Below are 18280 nucleotides of genomic sequence, written 5' to 3' on the forward strand. Positions count from 1 at the left end.
GAAAATAGTACATAAGCACAGGTACAGCTGTGAAAAAGTGGCAGATGCAGGGAGGCTTCAGAAGGAGTCAAGGATAAATTTAGAAACTTGCTTAAGACTAATGAAAATACTAATCCCCAAATTGATTTATTCATCCCACATATGTTTATTGAACATGAATTTTGATTGGTCTTATGAGGTTTAGAAACCATTTAGAAAACTGGCTTATGAAATCTTTGACTATTATCTGAATTTCAAATATATGTATAACATGGGAACTATTGTTTAAAGGTGGATGTAAAGAAATAAACTCAGATACAGCAGGATCTATTGAGAAAATTAGTTCCAAATTTAATTACTTCTATTGTAGGTTGTTTAGCAATGAAATGATACACTAATCATATTAATCTTTACACTTAATGATGCAGTGAATGATAGCTAGAAACTGGTAACTAGATTTTGAGCTCATTTAAAATCTCAATTAGAAATAAATGTTTGCCAGAAGAACAATTAATGTTAGGATGTGTATTTATTAGTACCTGACTCTATTTTTATTTAGCAACATTTTCAAATTCTTTTTTCAAACCTTGACACGGTCAGTGGTCACACTTCTTTGGGCCTGCAGCCTAGTTAGCATGATGCCACCAAGGGAGGCTTTGAGACTCAGAAAATTGTTCTATCACTTACCAGATTCATGGCCTTGGCAAATGTATTAACTACTCTGAGCCTTTTTTTTTTTTTTCTCTCTACAAAATGGGGCTCCTGGAGCCTTCTTCAGCAGACTAGTGTCAGAATTAAATGAAATATTGAAAAGAAATGTAGAGATTTTTTTCTAAATTAAAAGTAATAAACCCAAGCAGGGAACATTAGTTGAATTCTAGTTCAGAGGGAGAAAATGAAAGATTATAAAAAAACATCTGTTGGTCCATCCTGGAAATTTTAATACAAACTGAATTTTAGAAGATATTAAGGAATCACTTATTAGTTTTCTTAACTGTGATAAAGATATTGTACTTACTAAAATAATATTCTTATTGTCAGTATATATTTGTAGAATTATTGACAGGTAAAGTATCATGATGTCTGCAACTTAGTTTCAAATGATACAGGGAAAGAGAGAAATGATACAGAGAAATAGGGCAGACAAGGTCCAGCAAAATGTTAATTATTGAATCTGGGTACAGAGTACATGGAGTTCATTTTACCATTTATTTAACTTTTGGATATTTGGTTAAGTTTTTATTTAAGTTCTAGTTAGTTAATACATAGTGCACTACTAGTTTCAGGTTTACAATATAGTGATTCAACACTTCCATAGATCACCTGGTGCTCATGACAGCAGGTGCCCTCCTTAATCCCCAACACCTATTTAACCCAGACTCACCCAACCACACCTCCTCTCTGGTAACCATCAGTTTGTTCTCTAACCACCAGTTTGAGTCTGGTTTTTGGCTTCTCTTTTCTCTCCCTTTGCTCATTTGTTTTGTTTCTTAAATTCCATATGTGAGTGAAATCATACAATTTTGTCTTTCTCTGACTTAATTTAGCTTAGCATAATACTTAGTTCCATCCATGTTATTGCAAATGGCAAGACTTTATTCTTTTTATGGCTAAGTAATATTCCATTGTGTATATATACTGCATCTTTTTAATCCATCTATCAGTCGATGGACACTAGGGCTGCTTCCATTAATTTGGATATCATCGATAATGCTGCTATAAACATCAGGGTGCATGTATTCCTGTGAATTAGTATTTCTGTATTCTTTGGGTACATATAACTTTCAGGTATTTGAAAATTTTTCTAAATAAAAAGTTCAGTGAAAAAAATTAAATGAGATAATGACATTAAAATGTATGGTTCCTATTAGCTGCTAGTTTAGGATGATTACTATCTCATTACACTGGAGGCTGTGCAGCGTGAACAGTGCTCTGCACACAGCAGGTAAGTAATGCGTACTTCCTGAAATTAAAAAAAAAGAAAATAAATAGTTGAAATCCTCTAAAAAGGATGTCTCCAAGTCCATCAGCGTCAGAAGCTGAGAGGAGGTAAAGTTGTTTTCTTGGGAACCAAGTACCTCAAGCTTATAGGTTAGGAACACTGACTTTTGAATTTAACCCATTGGATTTAAATCTGTGATGGGAGCTTAACCTCATGCCTCAATTTTCCCAGCTATAAATGCTACATACAAATACTGTTTGTTCCTATTTCATAATATCCTTGTGAAAATGAAATCAGACAATGTGCTTTAAATGGTGCCCGGCACATAGTAAGTACCTAAATATCAGCTGTTATTACAATTATGTAGATAAAACCTCCTATTCCTCTCATGATCCGAGAGGTTGTGCCAACATTTAATCAGGATTGCTCCTTCACTTATTAAACTAAATCTAAGGTGTTATCCTGAGAAACTTTCCTTCAATTTTCTTCAGTCTGTTATTTTCACTAAAAACAAACAAAAACAATTCACCTATGCTCACTTTGGTTTTCTGCATAGAGAATTCTGATGAAAGCAATAAAATTTTCACATGACAGGTTTCTGTTTTATTTTCAAACATCAACAGATTTCTTGTGGAAGTACAAACCTAACACCTTATAGTATAAAAGCCGTAAATCCAATTTGTGTAAAATGAAGGTTTCAGGAATGTTCTCTGAATCTATGATAACCGTATTACCTACGTCCTCAGATTAAAAACTGGGAGAGTTAGTGTCAATGTTTCAGATTCTCAGTGAAACAGTGTTAGTGTTTTACAGCCCTGTAGGCTTCAATCTATACCCAACTTTTTAGCTTGGGCATTCTCTGAAAGTTTCTACTCTTGTGTTGTTACCTTAGAGATAACTGAAAAGTTTTAATAGTTGGCTTTTACTTTAAGATGGTAAGTATGATAACATTTGTTATCTCAGTTATCTCATTTTAAAAATGTGCCACTAACATTTTAGAATCCAAAAAAGTGACAGATCCTCTTTGAACACTCCAGAGACAGTCCAATAGTAGCCACATGCCTTATTTATAGGGTGCCTGACAGTTTACAAAGGCGTGTTTATACACAGCACTTCATGTGATCCTCACAGGAATTCCCAAGATGTTCTGGGCAGTTCTTAGCTCCAGTTAACAGGTAAAGAAAATGGCAGGCACAGTGGTGAAGAAAAATCTACTCCAAGGCAGATGGAAATTAGAGGTGCTTATGCCTTACAGACACACATCTACTCGTGCCTTTTGCTCATATCCCTTCCCTGGGCTCCCAGTTCCTCAAGTGCACAGGGCTGGGCTCTCAGCTTCACTTTCTTACTTTGCTCGAGAGACAAAACACACAGTATCTCCTCTGGCTGACTCATCCCACTCTGGTCTCTGAGCCATCTCTCAGGCAGGACTTTCCAGTTACTCACTCAGAACTCAAAATATAACAATGTCAAAACAAGAAGAGAGTAATAGCCCTGGCTACCTTAAAACCAACCAAATAAAAAAGCAAGGTACAAAGACGAAGAGAGGCTACAAACAACCAAATCTGTCAAGTAAACTGAATGAGTTCCTTTCGCTGAAGTTTATCAAAGGAATTCTATTTCTGGTCCTCTTGACCGCAAAAAGTTGGTTATCCTCTCTTTGCTTCAGCATCCTCACCCCAGAATGTTCCTATAACCCCCAGCTTTCAAGATTATGCGGACCAGGAAAGAAGAAAATATACGGGAAAGTATTTAGCAGCACCCAGCCCTCAGTAAGACTTTGATAGTTATTTACTGAGTCAGATTAAACCTTATGGGTGAAGAAGTGTGTAAACTTGAAATCCAACATATAACAAAGAGTAGAAAGTATAAAACCCAATGTTAATGTTATACATTAGATACCTTGAAGTTAATTAAATATACGCTCCTTACATGCTACAGTTTATTATTTAAAGAGACATTTAAAATCCTACAGAAATTACCTTAAATTACAGCTGAATAAGCTTCACAAAATTTCTGAAGTATCAGTAGTTTGGGTAGTTGGCTGGAATAGATGTGTTAATTTAGCAGAAAAACTGAACCTCTAAATTTTGTGAATCTGTGAGTATATGGTTATATACATCATGAGGCTCTGCCAGAAGGAGAAAAAGGAAACAGGTGATTTTCTCAAGAAGACAGAAGGGGGAGGTCTGGGTAGAAGAGTGGGCAATGGACAACCTGACCAAGAGTATAAAGATTCTAGAAAAGATGGTGTAATACAGAACTTCGTAACTGTGAGCCATGGCCACTCAACACAGTTGAGGGCCTGGTGGGGCTGATACTCAGTATCACTCGCCAGAGTGAACCTTGATTTTGAGTACTGGGATAGCCCCCTTCTGTCCAAGAAAATGAAAGAAGCTGCTAAATCTTTCCCTTATGTAGGAAATGAATGGTGAATGCTGAACTCACCAGCTGATTCTGGTAGGCAGTGACTGCTGTGAAAACGGTCTCTGGGAAGATGAATGTTCTGAATTCTTCAGACTTCAGATTGAGCAATGAGGCTGTGTGGTCTTTCTTCTTAATGATGTGCACCCGTGGCTGGTACTTGTGCATTGAGTTCAAAATTATCTACAATGAAGAGATGGGAAATACTGAATTTTAAATATTTATATTACTACACAGGCCAAATTTGCAACGAAGCAAGGAAAGAACCATAAAATCCACAGCTTCGAATTCCAGTTGTAAGATTATCATAGACCCTTTCCATTTGTAAAGCAAATAAATCATTTTCACAAGTTGATGCGGAGTCACAGTTGTGAAATCACATTTTATCAAAACCACTGTAAACAATACAGGTTGTTTCAAGGGTCCTTTTCTAAAATGAGAGGGGGACAGTCATTTGAAGGATGTTGATTTGTTGTTGTTGTTTTAATCAAGTTTTTAAAATATTTTTTGTTAGTCTGGTTAGACCAAAGGATGTATGTCTAAATTTTCTAAGGTAAGAACTTCCAAATTCTAGGAAGATGGATTGTTACTTATGGTTGGGAGGGGGGTTATAAAGAATTAAGAAAGGCTATGTGGTATGAGACAGACCTTGGTTAGAGTGTTAAATCTGTTACTTTCACTAGTTCCTTTGTCTTGAGCCAACTGGTCTCACCTTTTCAGCCTTGTTTTCTCAAATACAAAAATATACTAATCTCACAGCGTTGTGGAGAGGATTAGATGTATGAATCTATGAATTACATAGCAAATAGGAAGTGCTCAGGAAACATGAACATTTTCATTATTGTCAATTGTATTTCTGACAGCTTCATTGATTCCTGGCTTCCAGTTACAAACCAAACGTGAAGGACAGTTTGGTTTCCATCCTATAGCTAGTAAAAGTTGCCCAGTACTTAGACATCATGCACCTAACCTACCCTGGTTAACAAGCAGTATTTTTCATGAATCTTTTAAATAAAATATAGTGATTTGCCATTATGAAATCTGAGCAACAAAATTCACTTTCAGATATAAAAGTTTTTCCACATCTTCCCCACCCCTGCCACTCAGCTACCTAAATCTGCAGAGTGGGGTATGTCCCTCCTGTTATAATAGTGCTTATACCATATGCCTTTTGTCTCAAGGGCCTAGCAGAGTCTGGCTCTCAGGGGGGCATGCGATACATACTGTGGCAGGAGCAAGGTCAATGGCATGCAGCATTGTTGCACTAATGGCTCCCCTCTTTTCTTGGCTAACAAGGGTGTGGTGGATGAGCGTTTTAGGCTAGTAACTTTAAGAGAGGTAAATACTAGTCACTGTGGGATGATTAACGTAGAATTAGTCTCTCTCTGTGCTGAGATATAAGCCAGCTTAAAGTTGGCATCTGGCACTGAATTTTGAACATGCCATCCTTTTATGGTCCCAAACCTGAATAAGAATAACTAAAACAAATGAGAGCTTCAAATGAATTGAAATAGACTTTAAAAAAAAAAAGTCATCTCTTTATATAATGTGTTTATTCCAGGGAGTTCAAGATATTTATGCTTATTCATAAAACTGGAATAAGCTCAAAGTGATGAAAGTAAATTTCTAATACAGATATAAGAAAAACATGGGCATTTATGATATGTTATACTAACAAGTTGCAACCTCACACATTCTCCCTCCCTCCCTCTCTCTCTCTCTCTCTCTCTCTCTCTGTCTCTCTCTCTCACACACACACAGAGGAAAAAGCTCTAAGCTTTAAATAATGTCCCCTCTCCCCTACTTACACCATCCCAAGGTCAATTTCTTTCAGAAAGGGGTACCAGAGAGACTCAAACCTCAGACTGAATCTCAGCCCCCAGGGCTCCTTGACTCTCTGCTCAAGACTTCATGGGGCTAAGGAACACTAATACAAATGTCAACTTTGTTTCACTGTAGAAATAAATTCCCTGAAGTGAAAAATTTTCCTGTTATAAAATGAAAACTCCACCTATAAGAAGGGCTTCTTCAGAACTAATTCAAAGAACTTGGCTGACTGACATGGAATCTAAAAATCTTTTCTTGTAGTTTTCAGAACAAACTATTATGGTGACAAAATGCACATTCCCTTTGTTTAGTTGGTGCAGGTAATAAAGTAGTTGCAATCTTAGGAAATTCCTAGTGCAGAAGGTCCCAGACTCTCTTGCACAGAAATGGCATACAGCAGCATCCCTGTAAGTGACCCCTTGGAGAACAGGAGTCAAGGTTCCCTGAACAGTGCATGAATGTTCTCATAGAATGACTGAGCGATGGAGGACAGGATGGGGAAAGGCAGAGGAAGAAGAGATTGAGAGGGAAGAAGTTCTGAGTGACTTCTCCATTCCATCCCAGGGAATCCAATTAATCCAAGGCACTATACTTACATGGCCATGCTGATCCAGTTCATTGTTGGTGAGTTTCACCTTTTCAAAAGACACCATCTGCTTGAGTAGCTGCTCACCAGTAAAAGGAGAGTCTGGGTGTACATACAGCCTAAGAAAATTATGAGAGAATGTTGAGACATTTTTTACAAATCTGTTCTCTGAGGGTCATAAAATATTCTGATTCCGAAGAAACACAAAAACTTCTCATAAATGGTGAATTATATTTGCCTCAGATAATCTCAAATTTACTATTATAACAGTATCAAAATAAGTCTAAAACATCTAAATATGTTTCTTCATGTACCAAAGATCTAAAAGGAATAATACCAGGATGCCTGGGTGGCTCAGGAGTTGAGCATCTGCCTTTGGCTCAGAGTGTGATCCCAGGGTCTTGGGATCGAGTCCCACATCGGGTTCCCTTTAGGGAGCCTGCTTCTCCCTCTGCCTGTGTCTCTGCCTCTCTCTCTCTCTGTGTGTGTGTCTCTCTCATGAATAAAGAAAATCTTTAAAAACAAAATAAAAGGTGCAATACCTAATAAATTTTCTACTGTCTGCTCAGCAAGCCATTTTTAAAAAGGTGCATATTTTTCCATCTATCTAATCAACTATTGGTCTATTTCTGTAAAATATGAAATTTTATTACTGTTGCAGGTATTTTCAAAAGAGAGACTAGTTTATACTAACTGTATAATAAGTTCCTAGTATAAATACTGCTAAAAAGCAATGAAGGCATAAAGAATTTAAGAGGAAACAATTCTAGAGAATCCATTCATTTACACTTAAAGATTATTCAGTTTGAAATTTATAGATGCAAGACAAAGTAATTTTTTTAAAGATTTTTCTTTATTTATTCATGAGAGACACACACCGAGAGAGAATCAGACAGTCAGAGGGAGAAGCAGGCTCCATGTAGGGAGCCCGATGTAGGGATGTAGGACTCAATCTCAGGACCCCAGGATCACCGCCTGGGCCAAAGGCGGACCCTCAATCGCTGAACCACCCAGGCGTCCCAAGACAAAGTAAATTTAATACAGCAACCTAATTCAATAGTCCACAGATCATAGTCTGTTGCTCCTCCCACTACTTTAAATACCACTACTTTCATCTAGTTAGATGCCCACTAAATCAGAGTGAAAATAAGCTGGGTAAACCTCGAATTATTCAGTGTATTTGTTCATAAATAGCTTATGGGGGGTAAAAAAGCTTTGACGGGAAAAAAATATATTTATCAAGTATTCATCATTTACTGATCACCTGCTACGTGCAAGGTGATCTTCTACCCACTCATAGTTAAATGCAGGCCATCTGTTCTACCAACAAGCATCATACAAAGTACAACTCTTTGTAAATTCTAATCCTGGTATCCACTAGACATAAGCTTTTCTGAAGTCAGGAGAGACGATAGAACTCGTGAAAGAGAAGGAAATACCCCTGATTTAATAGGACAAATCCCTTTATCCATTTGACAGGTTATTTGTATCTCAATTTTATATAGGATCCTTATAATTTTAATAAAACATAAATATTATGGTTGGGGCCAAGTCAAGGGGAAAAAGTCACAAAACCTTCCCCTGCAGTTTTTATGGAAGAAAACCCAAGAAGTCTGTGCCATGCTTTGTCACACAGAGGACTAAGAAGAATTGGGTGCACATGCTGACACACTAAAGCCCACCAGAAGCAAAGCACAAAAAAGGCTAACACCACTAGAAATTCTTACTAAACCAACAGAGGAATTTTAGGTGTGTGTGTGTCTGCCTGCTTGTTTTGGAGGAGTGTTCAAAAATGCTGTTCAGGGGGGATCCCTGCCTGGGTGGTTCAGTGGTTGGGCGTCTGCTTTCAGCTCAGGGCGCACGGTCCTGAAATCCCAGGATCCAGTCACACATCGGGCTCCCTGCAGGGAGCCTACTTCTCCCTCTGCCCCGTGTGTCTCTCATGAATAAATAAATAAAATCTTTTTTAAAAATGCCGTTCAGTTGGAAGTATTCTTTGATGACACAACCACAATAGCGTTTCAAGTATACCCCTCCAGGGCTCTAACTTTACAGGTGCAGTTGTTTTACTGACTAGCACCACTTCATACCCACCGAGCCAAAAAAAGTTTCAAAAATATTTCAACTCCTAGAAGCTCATGAAATGTTCCCTCTTCATCAATTCAACATGTGTAATCACATTAATAAAGTCTAATTAATATTAATATCAGTTACTTGATATGAATATCACATTAATATTAATAATTATGTATTAATAATACATTAATATCAGTTACTTGAAAGACAACAAAATGTTCTATATGAAAACACAACATTATTTTAAATAATGTATCACGTCTTGCCCATTGTTGAGATCAAATGATATTGTCAAGTATTATTTCTTCTGATTAGGAAAAACTGTTGAATTTCTGTCTAAACTAAAACGTTTCAAGGAGAACCACAAGGAATTTCCATCATCAGTACAAAAATGATCACCTCCCATATTCCTCACCTTTCCCGTATGGGGCTATGAAATATAGCACTGCCTTCTTAATACTAATAAAGAATATTTGCTTAAATTATCGAGCATATTTCTATCCTATAATACACTAAACGTTTTTATCTAATATCAATATAAATAAACTGAAGTAAGATGAATGAAAAAGCATACAGGAAGCCCCTCCTCTCTCAAGTCCCCCGGACTTAAAATTCCAGCAATAGCTTAAACATGCTTCAGTTAAGATAGCGTATTGGTACGTGCTTTCCTTCTCCAACCAGAACAGATTAGTAACATAAACAAGGCATGTCATATTTCCAAAGTCCTGCTGGCCTGCACCAGTTCCCCATACCTTCAGATAGGAAGAAAACGTATGCTAAATAAGAGCGATTAACTCCTTAAAGGAAAAGACTTTGGGGGGTGGGGAGAGGATTTGCTTGTAAAAATGATTAGAAATCTGCTAAAATACTTCTCTCTGTCTCTCTCTCTCTGGTTTAAAAAGATTTTGCAAAGTTTGGAAGGAAGCTTGAGAGTAGTGTGAATCAGCTATTTAACAAAAAATAGTAAAGAATAATTAAACTACTATAAATTGGTGAATCTTGCTCAATTTTTTTTAAAAAGTGTATATTTTTTAAAAAGTCCTTAGTCCTGTTATTTGTTATTTAATATGCTGATTTGGAAGGGTTGGGAAGATGTCCTTCCTAGTCTCCTGTGGGAATGGAAAACTTGGAGAGGCTTCTTTTAATTTCTTCTCCAGTGTATGTAGCATACTGTAAGCTCAGTAATGTGATTAAGGACTAAGTAAGCTTACTATTCGATCTGAACTAGTATGTGTAAATTGTCTATGTTGGTTCTGTGCCTTGACGAAAACTCCAGACTAGATACTTGCAAAGGATGAGCCGTAACTTTAAGGTCCCTAAACTTGTACACATAAATTAATTCTTAATTCTGATATGAACTTCTAACCAATTACAAAAATTAGATAGTCATAAAACAACTTAAAAAAAACAGTAAGGAGGCTTGGTTTTAGAATCTTAAATGTAAAATCTCCTAATATCCTTTGTTTGTATTAAAGTATGCAGTTAGGTTCCTATAACTTCAGCCACTACTTTTTGCGTAAACTAATACATGTTCTTTTTTTCCCCCTAGAAAGCTAATTTGGGTAAAGCAGCAACAATTTAAAAAAAAAAAAAAAAACAGCCTGTGATTTTTTAAACAGGGTTCTCCTTGAAAAACATTATTACCAATTAGCACAAAAATAAATATATGTGATCCCTAACATAATAATGTTTCACGTAAGAGAATATTCATCTGATGTTGAATTATATGCATCTACTGAACTCACTATACAGAAAGGGAAAAAAGGGTTAGCTATTCTTACTTAAAAGGTCTGAGTCCTTTATTGGCAAAAACAACATTTCACTAAAATGACCTTTTTGTGTGCAGGCATAACCATATTATTTTAAAATATTTACTATAAACAACCACTTTACTAAAATACACTCTTCTAAAAAGGATTTTAGGGCAACCACTTCAGCAGTAGGTGTATTTAGTCTGGTGTTAAGTAACCAACGAGAATTGACAGTTGCCTTCTGCAACGAGTCTGGATTTCTAATGAATATTCTAACCGAAATTAGGAAAGCGTGGAAATGAATGATGAGAAAAATTAAAGACAACATTCTGTTTCTGCAAACTCTGCCTTTCTCAGAGATTTTGTATAGTCAATCTCCGAGCATCTGGGCTTGGAATGCTCCCTACCAGAGCTCACCACTGTGAACGCAGACCTGCTTGAAAGTCAACCAACCAGAGACATTCTGCTCCCAGGGTTAATGAGCATTTTGCTTTGCCAGAAAATCTGGAGGCACAAACCTGGCTGGCAGCGGCGGGTCTGCTTTGCCAGCCACCAGCCAGGAGGACCGGTGGTAGGCGTAGCGGTACCTCTTGTTGTCCACGGGGACGATGTCCATCAGGACTATGTATTTGGCATCAGGATCCACGCCGGAAAATGATACTCGGATGGTGGGAAACATCCTCCTGACACAGGGAAACAAAGAGAATCTGCAGGAGCTCAAACAGCCTAAGGAGCCAAGTGAATTCCGGAGGGAGGTCCTACTCCCCTCCCTCCCCAGCCCCGAAACCCTTTTTGTTTCCACAGAGATGTGAATTCGGAGACCTTCCTTCTCCCAAGCATAGATAATTTCAGGTGTCACCTTTATAGGAGTCCTCATTGCCATGTGAAAAGTTTTGTTTTGTTTTCTGATACCCAAAGATCCGTGATTAGGGATATCTTATGTTACTTTCCCAAGTCACGGAGCAGACCCGGGTAGCCCAACCCTCTAGGGTTGCAGGGAGAGAATTCACTCCCGCCAGAGAAATCTAGAGTGGGGTGGTGTTTCCAGAGACCCTGGGGGTATTTCCCAGAGTCCAGAGAGCTGGGATGACCAGGCCTGGCAGGGGCCATGGACCTTTAGAGTCTTTGTCCCAGGCCTGGGGAGCTGCCTGCACCCTGTGGCTTCCGGACACTCCTTGCCTGCCCAGCTACAGCACCAGGAGGCCCGCAGCACCAGCACAGAGTGTGGTCGTTTCAAATTTCATTCTTCTGCACCGGCTTTAATTTTAAGTTTTTAACGGGAGCTGGTGGCTTTTGCAAATTGAGGCCAATAAAAGGGAAGTTACCTGCTTCCCTCCAAACACCCAGCAGCCGGCCTGCACTCCCAGCATGAGTTCCCACTTCCTTCCAGCTGCCAAACCTGAAGCCCAAAGCCTTCCCAGACTGCAGGGTCCCAAGATCACCAGTCCCTGTGCCCTCTCATCAAGGCCATGGCGGCGTTCTCCTTGGCCAGATCTCCAGACAGCAAATGCTTGGACGTCTATCTCAGCAGCTCTTTCCCAAAGCAAGTCAGTGGAAAGAAGTTATCATTAATCAAACCTTCCTGTCTTTGCTCTGGATTAGTAGGGTTTCACCCATTTCCTGGGAACACCCTAGGCCACCCGGGGCCCCATTCTCACCACCCCACTCCTCACACGCCAAGGCCCATCGCTACCTGCCCGATTTGGTGATGATCATCTCTGTTCCTAGCTCGTGGAATTTGTCCCAGAGCTCCTTAGTCTCCAGGCTGCAGGCAATTTTGGCCATTTCCTCACTGGGGATGATCGGGGTGGTGGGGATGAGCGGCTCAGTACACAGAGAGGAGGAGGAAGGGCTGCTACTGCTGCCCCCACCACCAAACTCCCCGTGAGCATCCAGGCTGGTCAGTTCGCCCAGGGGCTGGGCACAGGATGACTTCTCAACAAATTGTTCTGCAAGCAAAGAGAACAGAGAATGACAGCTAACGCTGTCAAGCAAAGATACAGGAAGGAGAACAACAGAACTAAAACAGGTTCTGGACTTTGGAAAAGTTAAGTTCAGAAACTCCAGGAAGGCAGTGGTAACCCATCACTATATAAATTCCCTGGAGCGGCATACCCAATGCTTCCTTCCTGAACCAACTGAGTTCTAGAACTAATATTAATACCATTATGAAAGCTACTTTAGGTACTAAAAATATAAGGAGTGGATAATGGGAAAGGGAGTGATCGTGAAAGAATGAAAAGCAATTATTTCTGTCGCTATCCCTCCCAAGTTCCAGACTTGGCAGCTTGTGGGATTTGCTGCCATTGCTGCCTTTTTGACGACGAGGAAAGATTTTGCTCCAGGGAGACCAAGGGAATGAAGAAATCAGCACCTTCCCTTACTTTGACAGAAACTGTCCCTTCCAACCTGAGCCTTCTCTCCATAAGAAAAAATGGAAAGTGGAGGCGATGTGGAGAAAAGAGGGGATGTGGTTAAAACAAAAAAATTAAGTCACTTCACTTCTCTGCCTGGCTCTCAGTTTTCTAGGCTTCGATACAAGGACATTTTTACAACATCCCTCCCAGCCTGAGACCTTATGAAAGACTCCAACATATCACAGAAGTACACTCTCTAGGTCATTTTGGGAACCCGCATGAAACAATTGCTTGAGGGCAGTGTGCATATCTTTCTCTCAAAAAGGTCCTGGAGGTAAGGAAAACAACCCCGACCCCAGGCTAGCAGAGTATTAAAGTGGGAAGAACGTCATCCACCATCAGGCTGGAATACCACTGCCTACGAACCAAACATTCTCCCCCACAGCTGATAAGGGCCTAGGACTACACCAGTCACTTTGATGGAATACAGGGGGACTTCTGTAATTGTCCCAATTATCTTGCATCCCTTAAAAAAGAAACTACTTGAATCTGCAATGTGAAACTGATCTCTAAACAACTCTGTTCTGAGTGCCCTCAAGGAATTGAAACAAGCTCTAAATGTAGATATATACATATATATGCTTTATATCATATAAAGTATTTTATTTCCCATATTTCTCTTGGACTTGGGGCAGACAAGCAGGAAAAGGGCAACTTTGATCTTTCTTTCTCTTAAAATAACAATCCAACTCATTGTAACATTTTTAAATTAAGAAGAACCAAATTAATTATTTTAGCCTCAGCAAAGAAGTGAAGGATGCCACAGCACAATCGTACTTGTAACGAACATTTTCAGAAATACGTTCACATAATGTCTTTACAGGGAATCAACAAGTAACTTCAGAAATTTTATTTAAAAAAAAAAAGAAATTTTATTTTCTATCAATTGAAAAAGGCAAAAGTCCCTAAGCCCCAGGCAAGGAAGAAAATCATACAGAATCGCTCTAATACAACGTTTTATGTCAATTGTATCTCACTAAAAAAAAAAAAAAAAAAAAAAAAAAAAAAATTAAGAAATATTCTAGTGGCCTAAGGCAGTTCTTTTAAATAGATTTAGTATGTTCAAATGGGCAAGCATGAGACACTTTCGAGTTCCCACCCCATAGCTGCTTCCACGTCTCTCTGCTGTTTCAAAGTACCACATTCTCTCCTAGCAGAACCTCTAGGTGTTTCTCTTGCGGCAATCTTCGGCTTATTGTGCTCTGTTGAACTGGCCTGGGGAAAAGACAAGAGTGCCTTCTGGTTCTTTCAGAGCTTGTCTCAAAAGCCCAAAGGAGGGATGCTCATTTTACAGACTGTGTGTGTTTGCAGTGGGGAAGAGGGGCTGGCTTTATAGCTTAGAATTTAGATAGAAGGTGAGCATTCTCAGGAAAAGAAACAGAAAAGAAAGTGATACTGAAATGAGCTGAAAATGGCATGTTTCCCAGTCTGCTGTCTGTAATTCTGACAGGAATTTTAACCCCAAGTGCTCTTTTCCTGCTAGCTACCAAACTGTGATGGGGGTGTTTATAAAGAATTCAGAGGCCCTCTAAATAGGAGTGGATCACGTTGGGCAGTCCCACAAATGTAACTTTGAAATTGGTGGCTAACATTTTTGTAAACAGTTGGGGTTTGTTTCATTGGTTGTTTCCATTTTGGGGCGAAGCAAGCTTAGATTTCCATAGGAGGGCAGGTGGGAAGAACCAGGAAAAGGGAGTGAAAACCTTCGAGGGGAGTATTCTTGATATTCTATTTTCTGGAGACCTTCTGGTTTCCTTTTCCTTGGCTCTAAGCTGCTCTGGGGATTCTCTTTCTTTTCTCTCTGCCCGGTCCTCTTAGTTGTCCTCTTTAACACTTTGTCTTTCCTACTACGGTTGTTATTTCGGATGTGAGAAGTACTGGAAAGGACGGGGAGAAGGAAAGAAAACACAGGGGAGAGGTTTTTTTGTTTTTTTTTTTTTTTTTTAAAAAAAAAAAGAAAGAAAGAAATAGTACCCTAAGTTCGCTATTTGATGTTTCTCACCATTTTAGGGCCATCAGACCATCAGGATGTGGAATAACTATTTCCCAGGGAACCCAAGAGGGGATGGATAACACTTCATTCCCTGTCAATTAGAAAGGGACCTCGAAACACTCAAGTCCAGCAGTTTCTTTCCCACACAGTTCACTTGTGCTAAGGGGAACATAATCCTTATTTTTCCCTTTACTCTGAGCCTAGTGTCTTCTATAAATGGTAAAGGTTGTTGAATAAACAGTATAGCTAAAAGTTGAGGAATTTGGAAAATGGTCACTGGCTAATGTTTTTGCCAACCTCCACTGAAAACGATGGCAGCTATAAAACGATGTCTCGCTGATAAGTCTGGAGCTTCTGTGAAAGAAATGGGGGGGGGGGGAGCTGGCTTAAGTCTAGGTCTACAGCCCCTGACAGTGGTTTTTAAGGAGCCGATCCTATTTAACCGATTGAAGTCAAAGGAAAAAAAAAAAAAAACGAGATGCAACTAGTTTCTTGTGGAGGCGCTTAGAGTCCCTTTGGCATCCTACGCACACGCAGGTGTAACACGCCTGCTAAATTCCGCTGAGCCTTAAAAGGGGTTACCTATCACTAGTCCCTGACTGCGCGTATCCCGACAAGTCACAGGCTCTCGGACGTACGACCTGATCCGGGGCTTCCGGACCAACAGGTAGGGACAGCGGCTAGCGCACGGACAACACGGAACCCGCCAGTCCGCGGAGCCTGCAAAGAAAACTCGGGCTCCCACCCCGGGCGGGCGTCGGGCCCGGCCTGAGCGGCAGACGCCGCCGGACGCTGCGGGAGCAGGGAGAGGCGCCCCCCACCCCGAGCCTCCGCGCCCAGGGCCCGGGGGCACCGACCGGGGCGCAGCAGCCCCGGCCCTGCCCACGGCGGCCCCGGCGGCCGGACTTACCCAGGGGTTTGATGGTGTTCTCGGCGGCCTCCTTCTCCTTGGAGCCGCCGCTCGACATGAGCGCGGCGATGGAGAAGGCGTTGGCCCGGGAGGAGAGCTGCGGCTTGGCCGACGCCGTGAACTCCATGGCCCCCAGCGCGCGCCCCGGGCCACCGACCGCGCCCGCCGAGCCGCCGCCGTCCAGCTTCCGCAGCCGAGACGCGCACGGCGCGAGGCCGCCAAGGGCAACCTCCCCGCAGCTGCGCCCCGGCCTCGGCCCCTCACCGCGGGGCCCTCCCGCCGCCGACGCTGCCGCCGAGCCGGGCGGGGCTGCAGGCGCCCAGCAGCGGGCTCCACCGCGCGCGCGAACGCCGGGGCGCTCCGCGGGAGCTCGGGCTGCGCCGCGGGGAGGGGGCGCCGAGCACCGGCCGCGCCCCGCGCAGGGGTCCCGCCGCTCCCCCTCCGCGCGGGCCGACGGCCGGGGCAGCGCCGCCGACAGGGGGCGGCCGCCGGGAGGGGAGCGCAGGCGTGCGAAGCCCCGCGCGGCGCGGACGACTCTGCGCCCGGGCGCTCGCAGCCCCGCGCCTTAATTTGCTGGCGGCGGCGAGCCCGGAGGCCCGCAGCCAGTCAGCGCCGCCCCACGTCACCGCTTCCTGATTCCGCCGCCGGGGGCGGGGCCGCGCGGGCCGGGACGGGCCGGGCCGGGAGGGCGCGCCCCGGGCGCCGTGCCCGCACCGCCGGCCTCCGCCGCGGCGGGCCGCGAACCTGGCGCCGCTCCGGCGAGAGTCCGGGCCGCGCACGCCGCCCCCCAGCCCAGCCCCCGCTGCACCCCCCGCCCGGCCTCGCGGTCCCGGCGCGGAAGGGACGCGCGCACGGTCGCGAGCGGGTGGGACGCGGGCCTCTGGGAGGGGCCCAGTGCGGGGACCCAGACCCGAGGCGCCCCGGGGAAGTCCCTGCTCCTTCCATCCTTTGTCTTGCCGCCGCTCCAAGTTCCAAAAGAAAGTCGGGAGCGGAAAGGGGCGCCGCGGGGGCAGCGCGCACCGGCCACAGCCTATTCGCGGGGCAGCTCCAGGGCTGGTCCCTGCCCGGTTGGGCTCCAAACCTGCCTGCCTGACAGCGGGACTGGACAGACGCGGCCCTGAACCGGGTGTGCTAAGGGAGGCCTCCGAGCATCTGGCGAAGGATGCTGTTCTCAGGGCGACCGCGCTTCTGCTGCGCCCCAGCCAGCGCGCCACTTATGCGGGGTTCCCGTTCCCGAAAGGGACTCCGGACGGTGGGGCCTCCACCGAACGGAGCCCGGGGGGCGGGCGCGGAGCCCGGGGGGCGCGGCACCCTGCGGGGACCACGCGACACTCAGTGGGAGAGCGCGAGGTCTGCAGCGCCGCAGCTCCGGAGACTGGGATTCTCGTGCCTTCGCAAACTGAGCTGCCCCCAGGACTTCCCACGGCCTTACGGGGGGTCGTCCTGTTGGCCTTGTTCTGCTTGAATAACTCAAATTCTCCGAATTCGCAGGGTAATCCGCTTCAGTCGGAGCCGTGTAAACTCAGGCTGACACACACACTCAAGCTATACATGTAAATATTTGCGCTCCTTTCCAGCCAGTCGTTCTGGCGATTAGGAGCCTCTTGGTGGGTCTGAGAACTTTAAAGAAAAAGAAAACTGCTTCCGTTTCCCACCAGCCCCTTTCTCCCTTCCCTGCACCCCCTGCCGCCCCAGCCTCCTGAAATAAATGTACGAGGGCAAAGCTAAAAGCCAAAAGTTGAGAACTTTTAGGAAAGTGGAATGGTGACGTCTGGGAGAGTCGCGATTTAAGCCACTCCTGCCAATCAATAGTTTCTAACAAGGTGCTGCATGCAGGTGACAAAAAAAAAAAAAAAAAAAAAAATGCATTCTGCTATCAGCCTCCAGGTACAAAGTGTGTATGTGCGAATATTTGGGGAAATTCGTAAAATCATAGGCTCTATTGCTGGAAGGGGTTTAACATTGTCCTTAGTCTATCTCCTTTTGCTTTTGAGAGGGAAACCCCAGGCACGGCTTGCAGGGGCACATCTTCTCTCCAGTCGGCTCAGGCAGCTAGAGGGAGACCCCAGCGCCAGACCCGCACTCCAGGCCACCAGCTGGTCACACCTTGACCCTACCGCAGCTGCACCTGGGCTGTTCAGCCCCAGATGAGAGTAGAGCTACTCCCCACCCCCCCTCCCGCTGAAAGCAGAGGGCTCTCGGATTAAACCTCCATGTGAATAGAGGCAAAACCACCGGATGTGCCTAAGGATCAGTTTCCATTCTTGAGCCTTTAGTCTTTTGCTGTTTGGGGACAACACAGACCCTACGTGTTTTGTTGAGACCACTTTGCCCCCCAGCACACACCTCATCCCCAACCCAGCACATACCCATCT

General features: G+C 43.4%; 1 protein-coding gene across 1 annotated transcript in view; it reads right to left on the bottom strand.

Moving 5' to 3' along the window:
• TBX20 (T-box transcription factor 20) overlaps window positions 1-16110 on the bottom strand; it is a 50715-nt gene extending 34605 nt beyond the window's left edge. The window contains 5 exon segments of the mRNA XM_038557325.1: window positions 4370-4528; window positions 6769-6877; window positions 11104-11268; window positions 12279-12534; window positions 15906-16110. Coding sequence (XP_038413253.1) covers window positions 4370-4528; window positions 6769-6877; window positions 11104-11268; window positions 12279-12534; window positions 15906-16032 — 816 coding nt within the window. The 5' untranslated portion in view covers window positions 16033-16110.
• Between the last annotated feature and the right edge of the window lie 2170 nt (window positions 16111-18280).

The sequence above is a fragment of the Canis lupus genome, chromosome 14 (genome assembly GCF_011100685.1).
Source record: "Canis lupus familiaris isolate Mischka breed German Shepherd chromosome 14, alternate assembly UU_Cfam_GSD_1.0, whole genome shotgun sequence".
NCBI classification, from domain to species: Eukaryota; Metazoa; Chordata; class Mammalia; order Carnivora; family Canidae; genus Canis; species Canis lupus.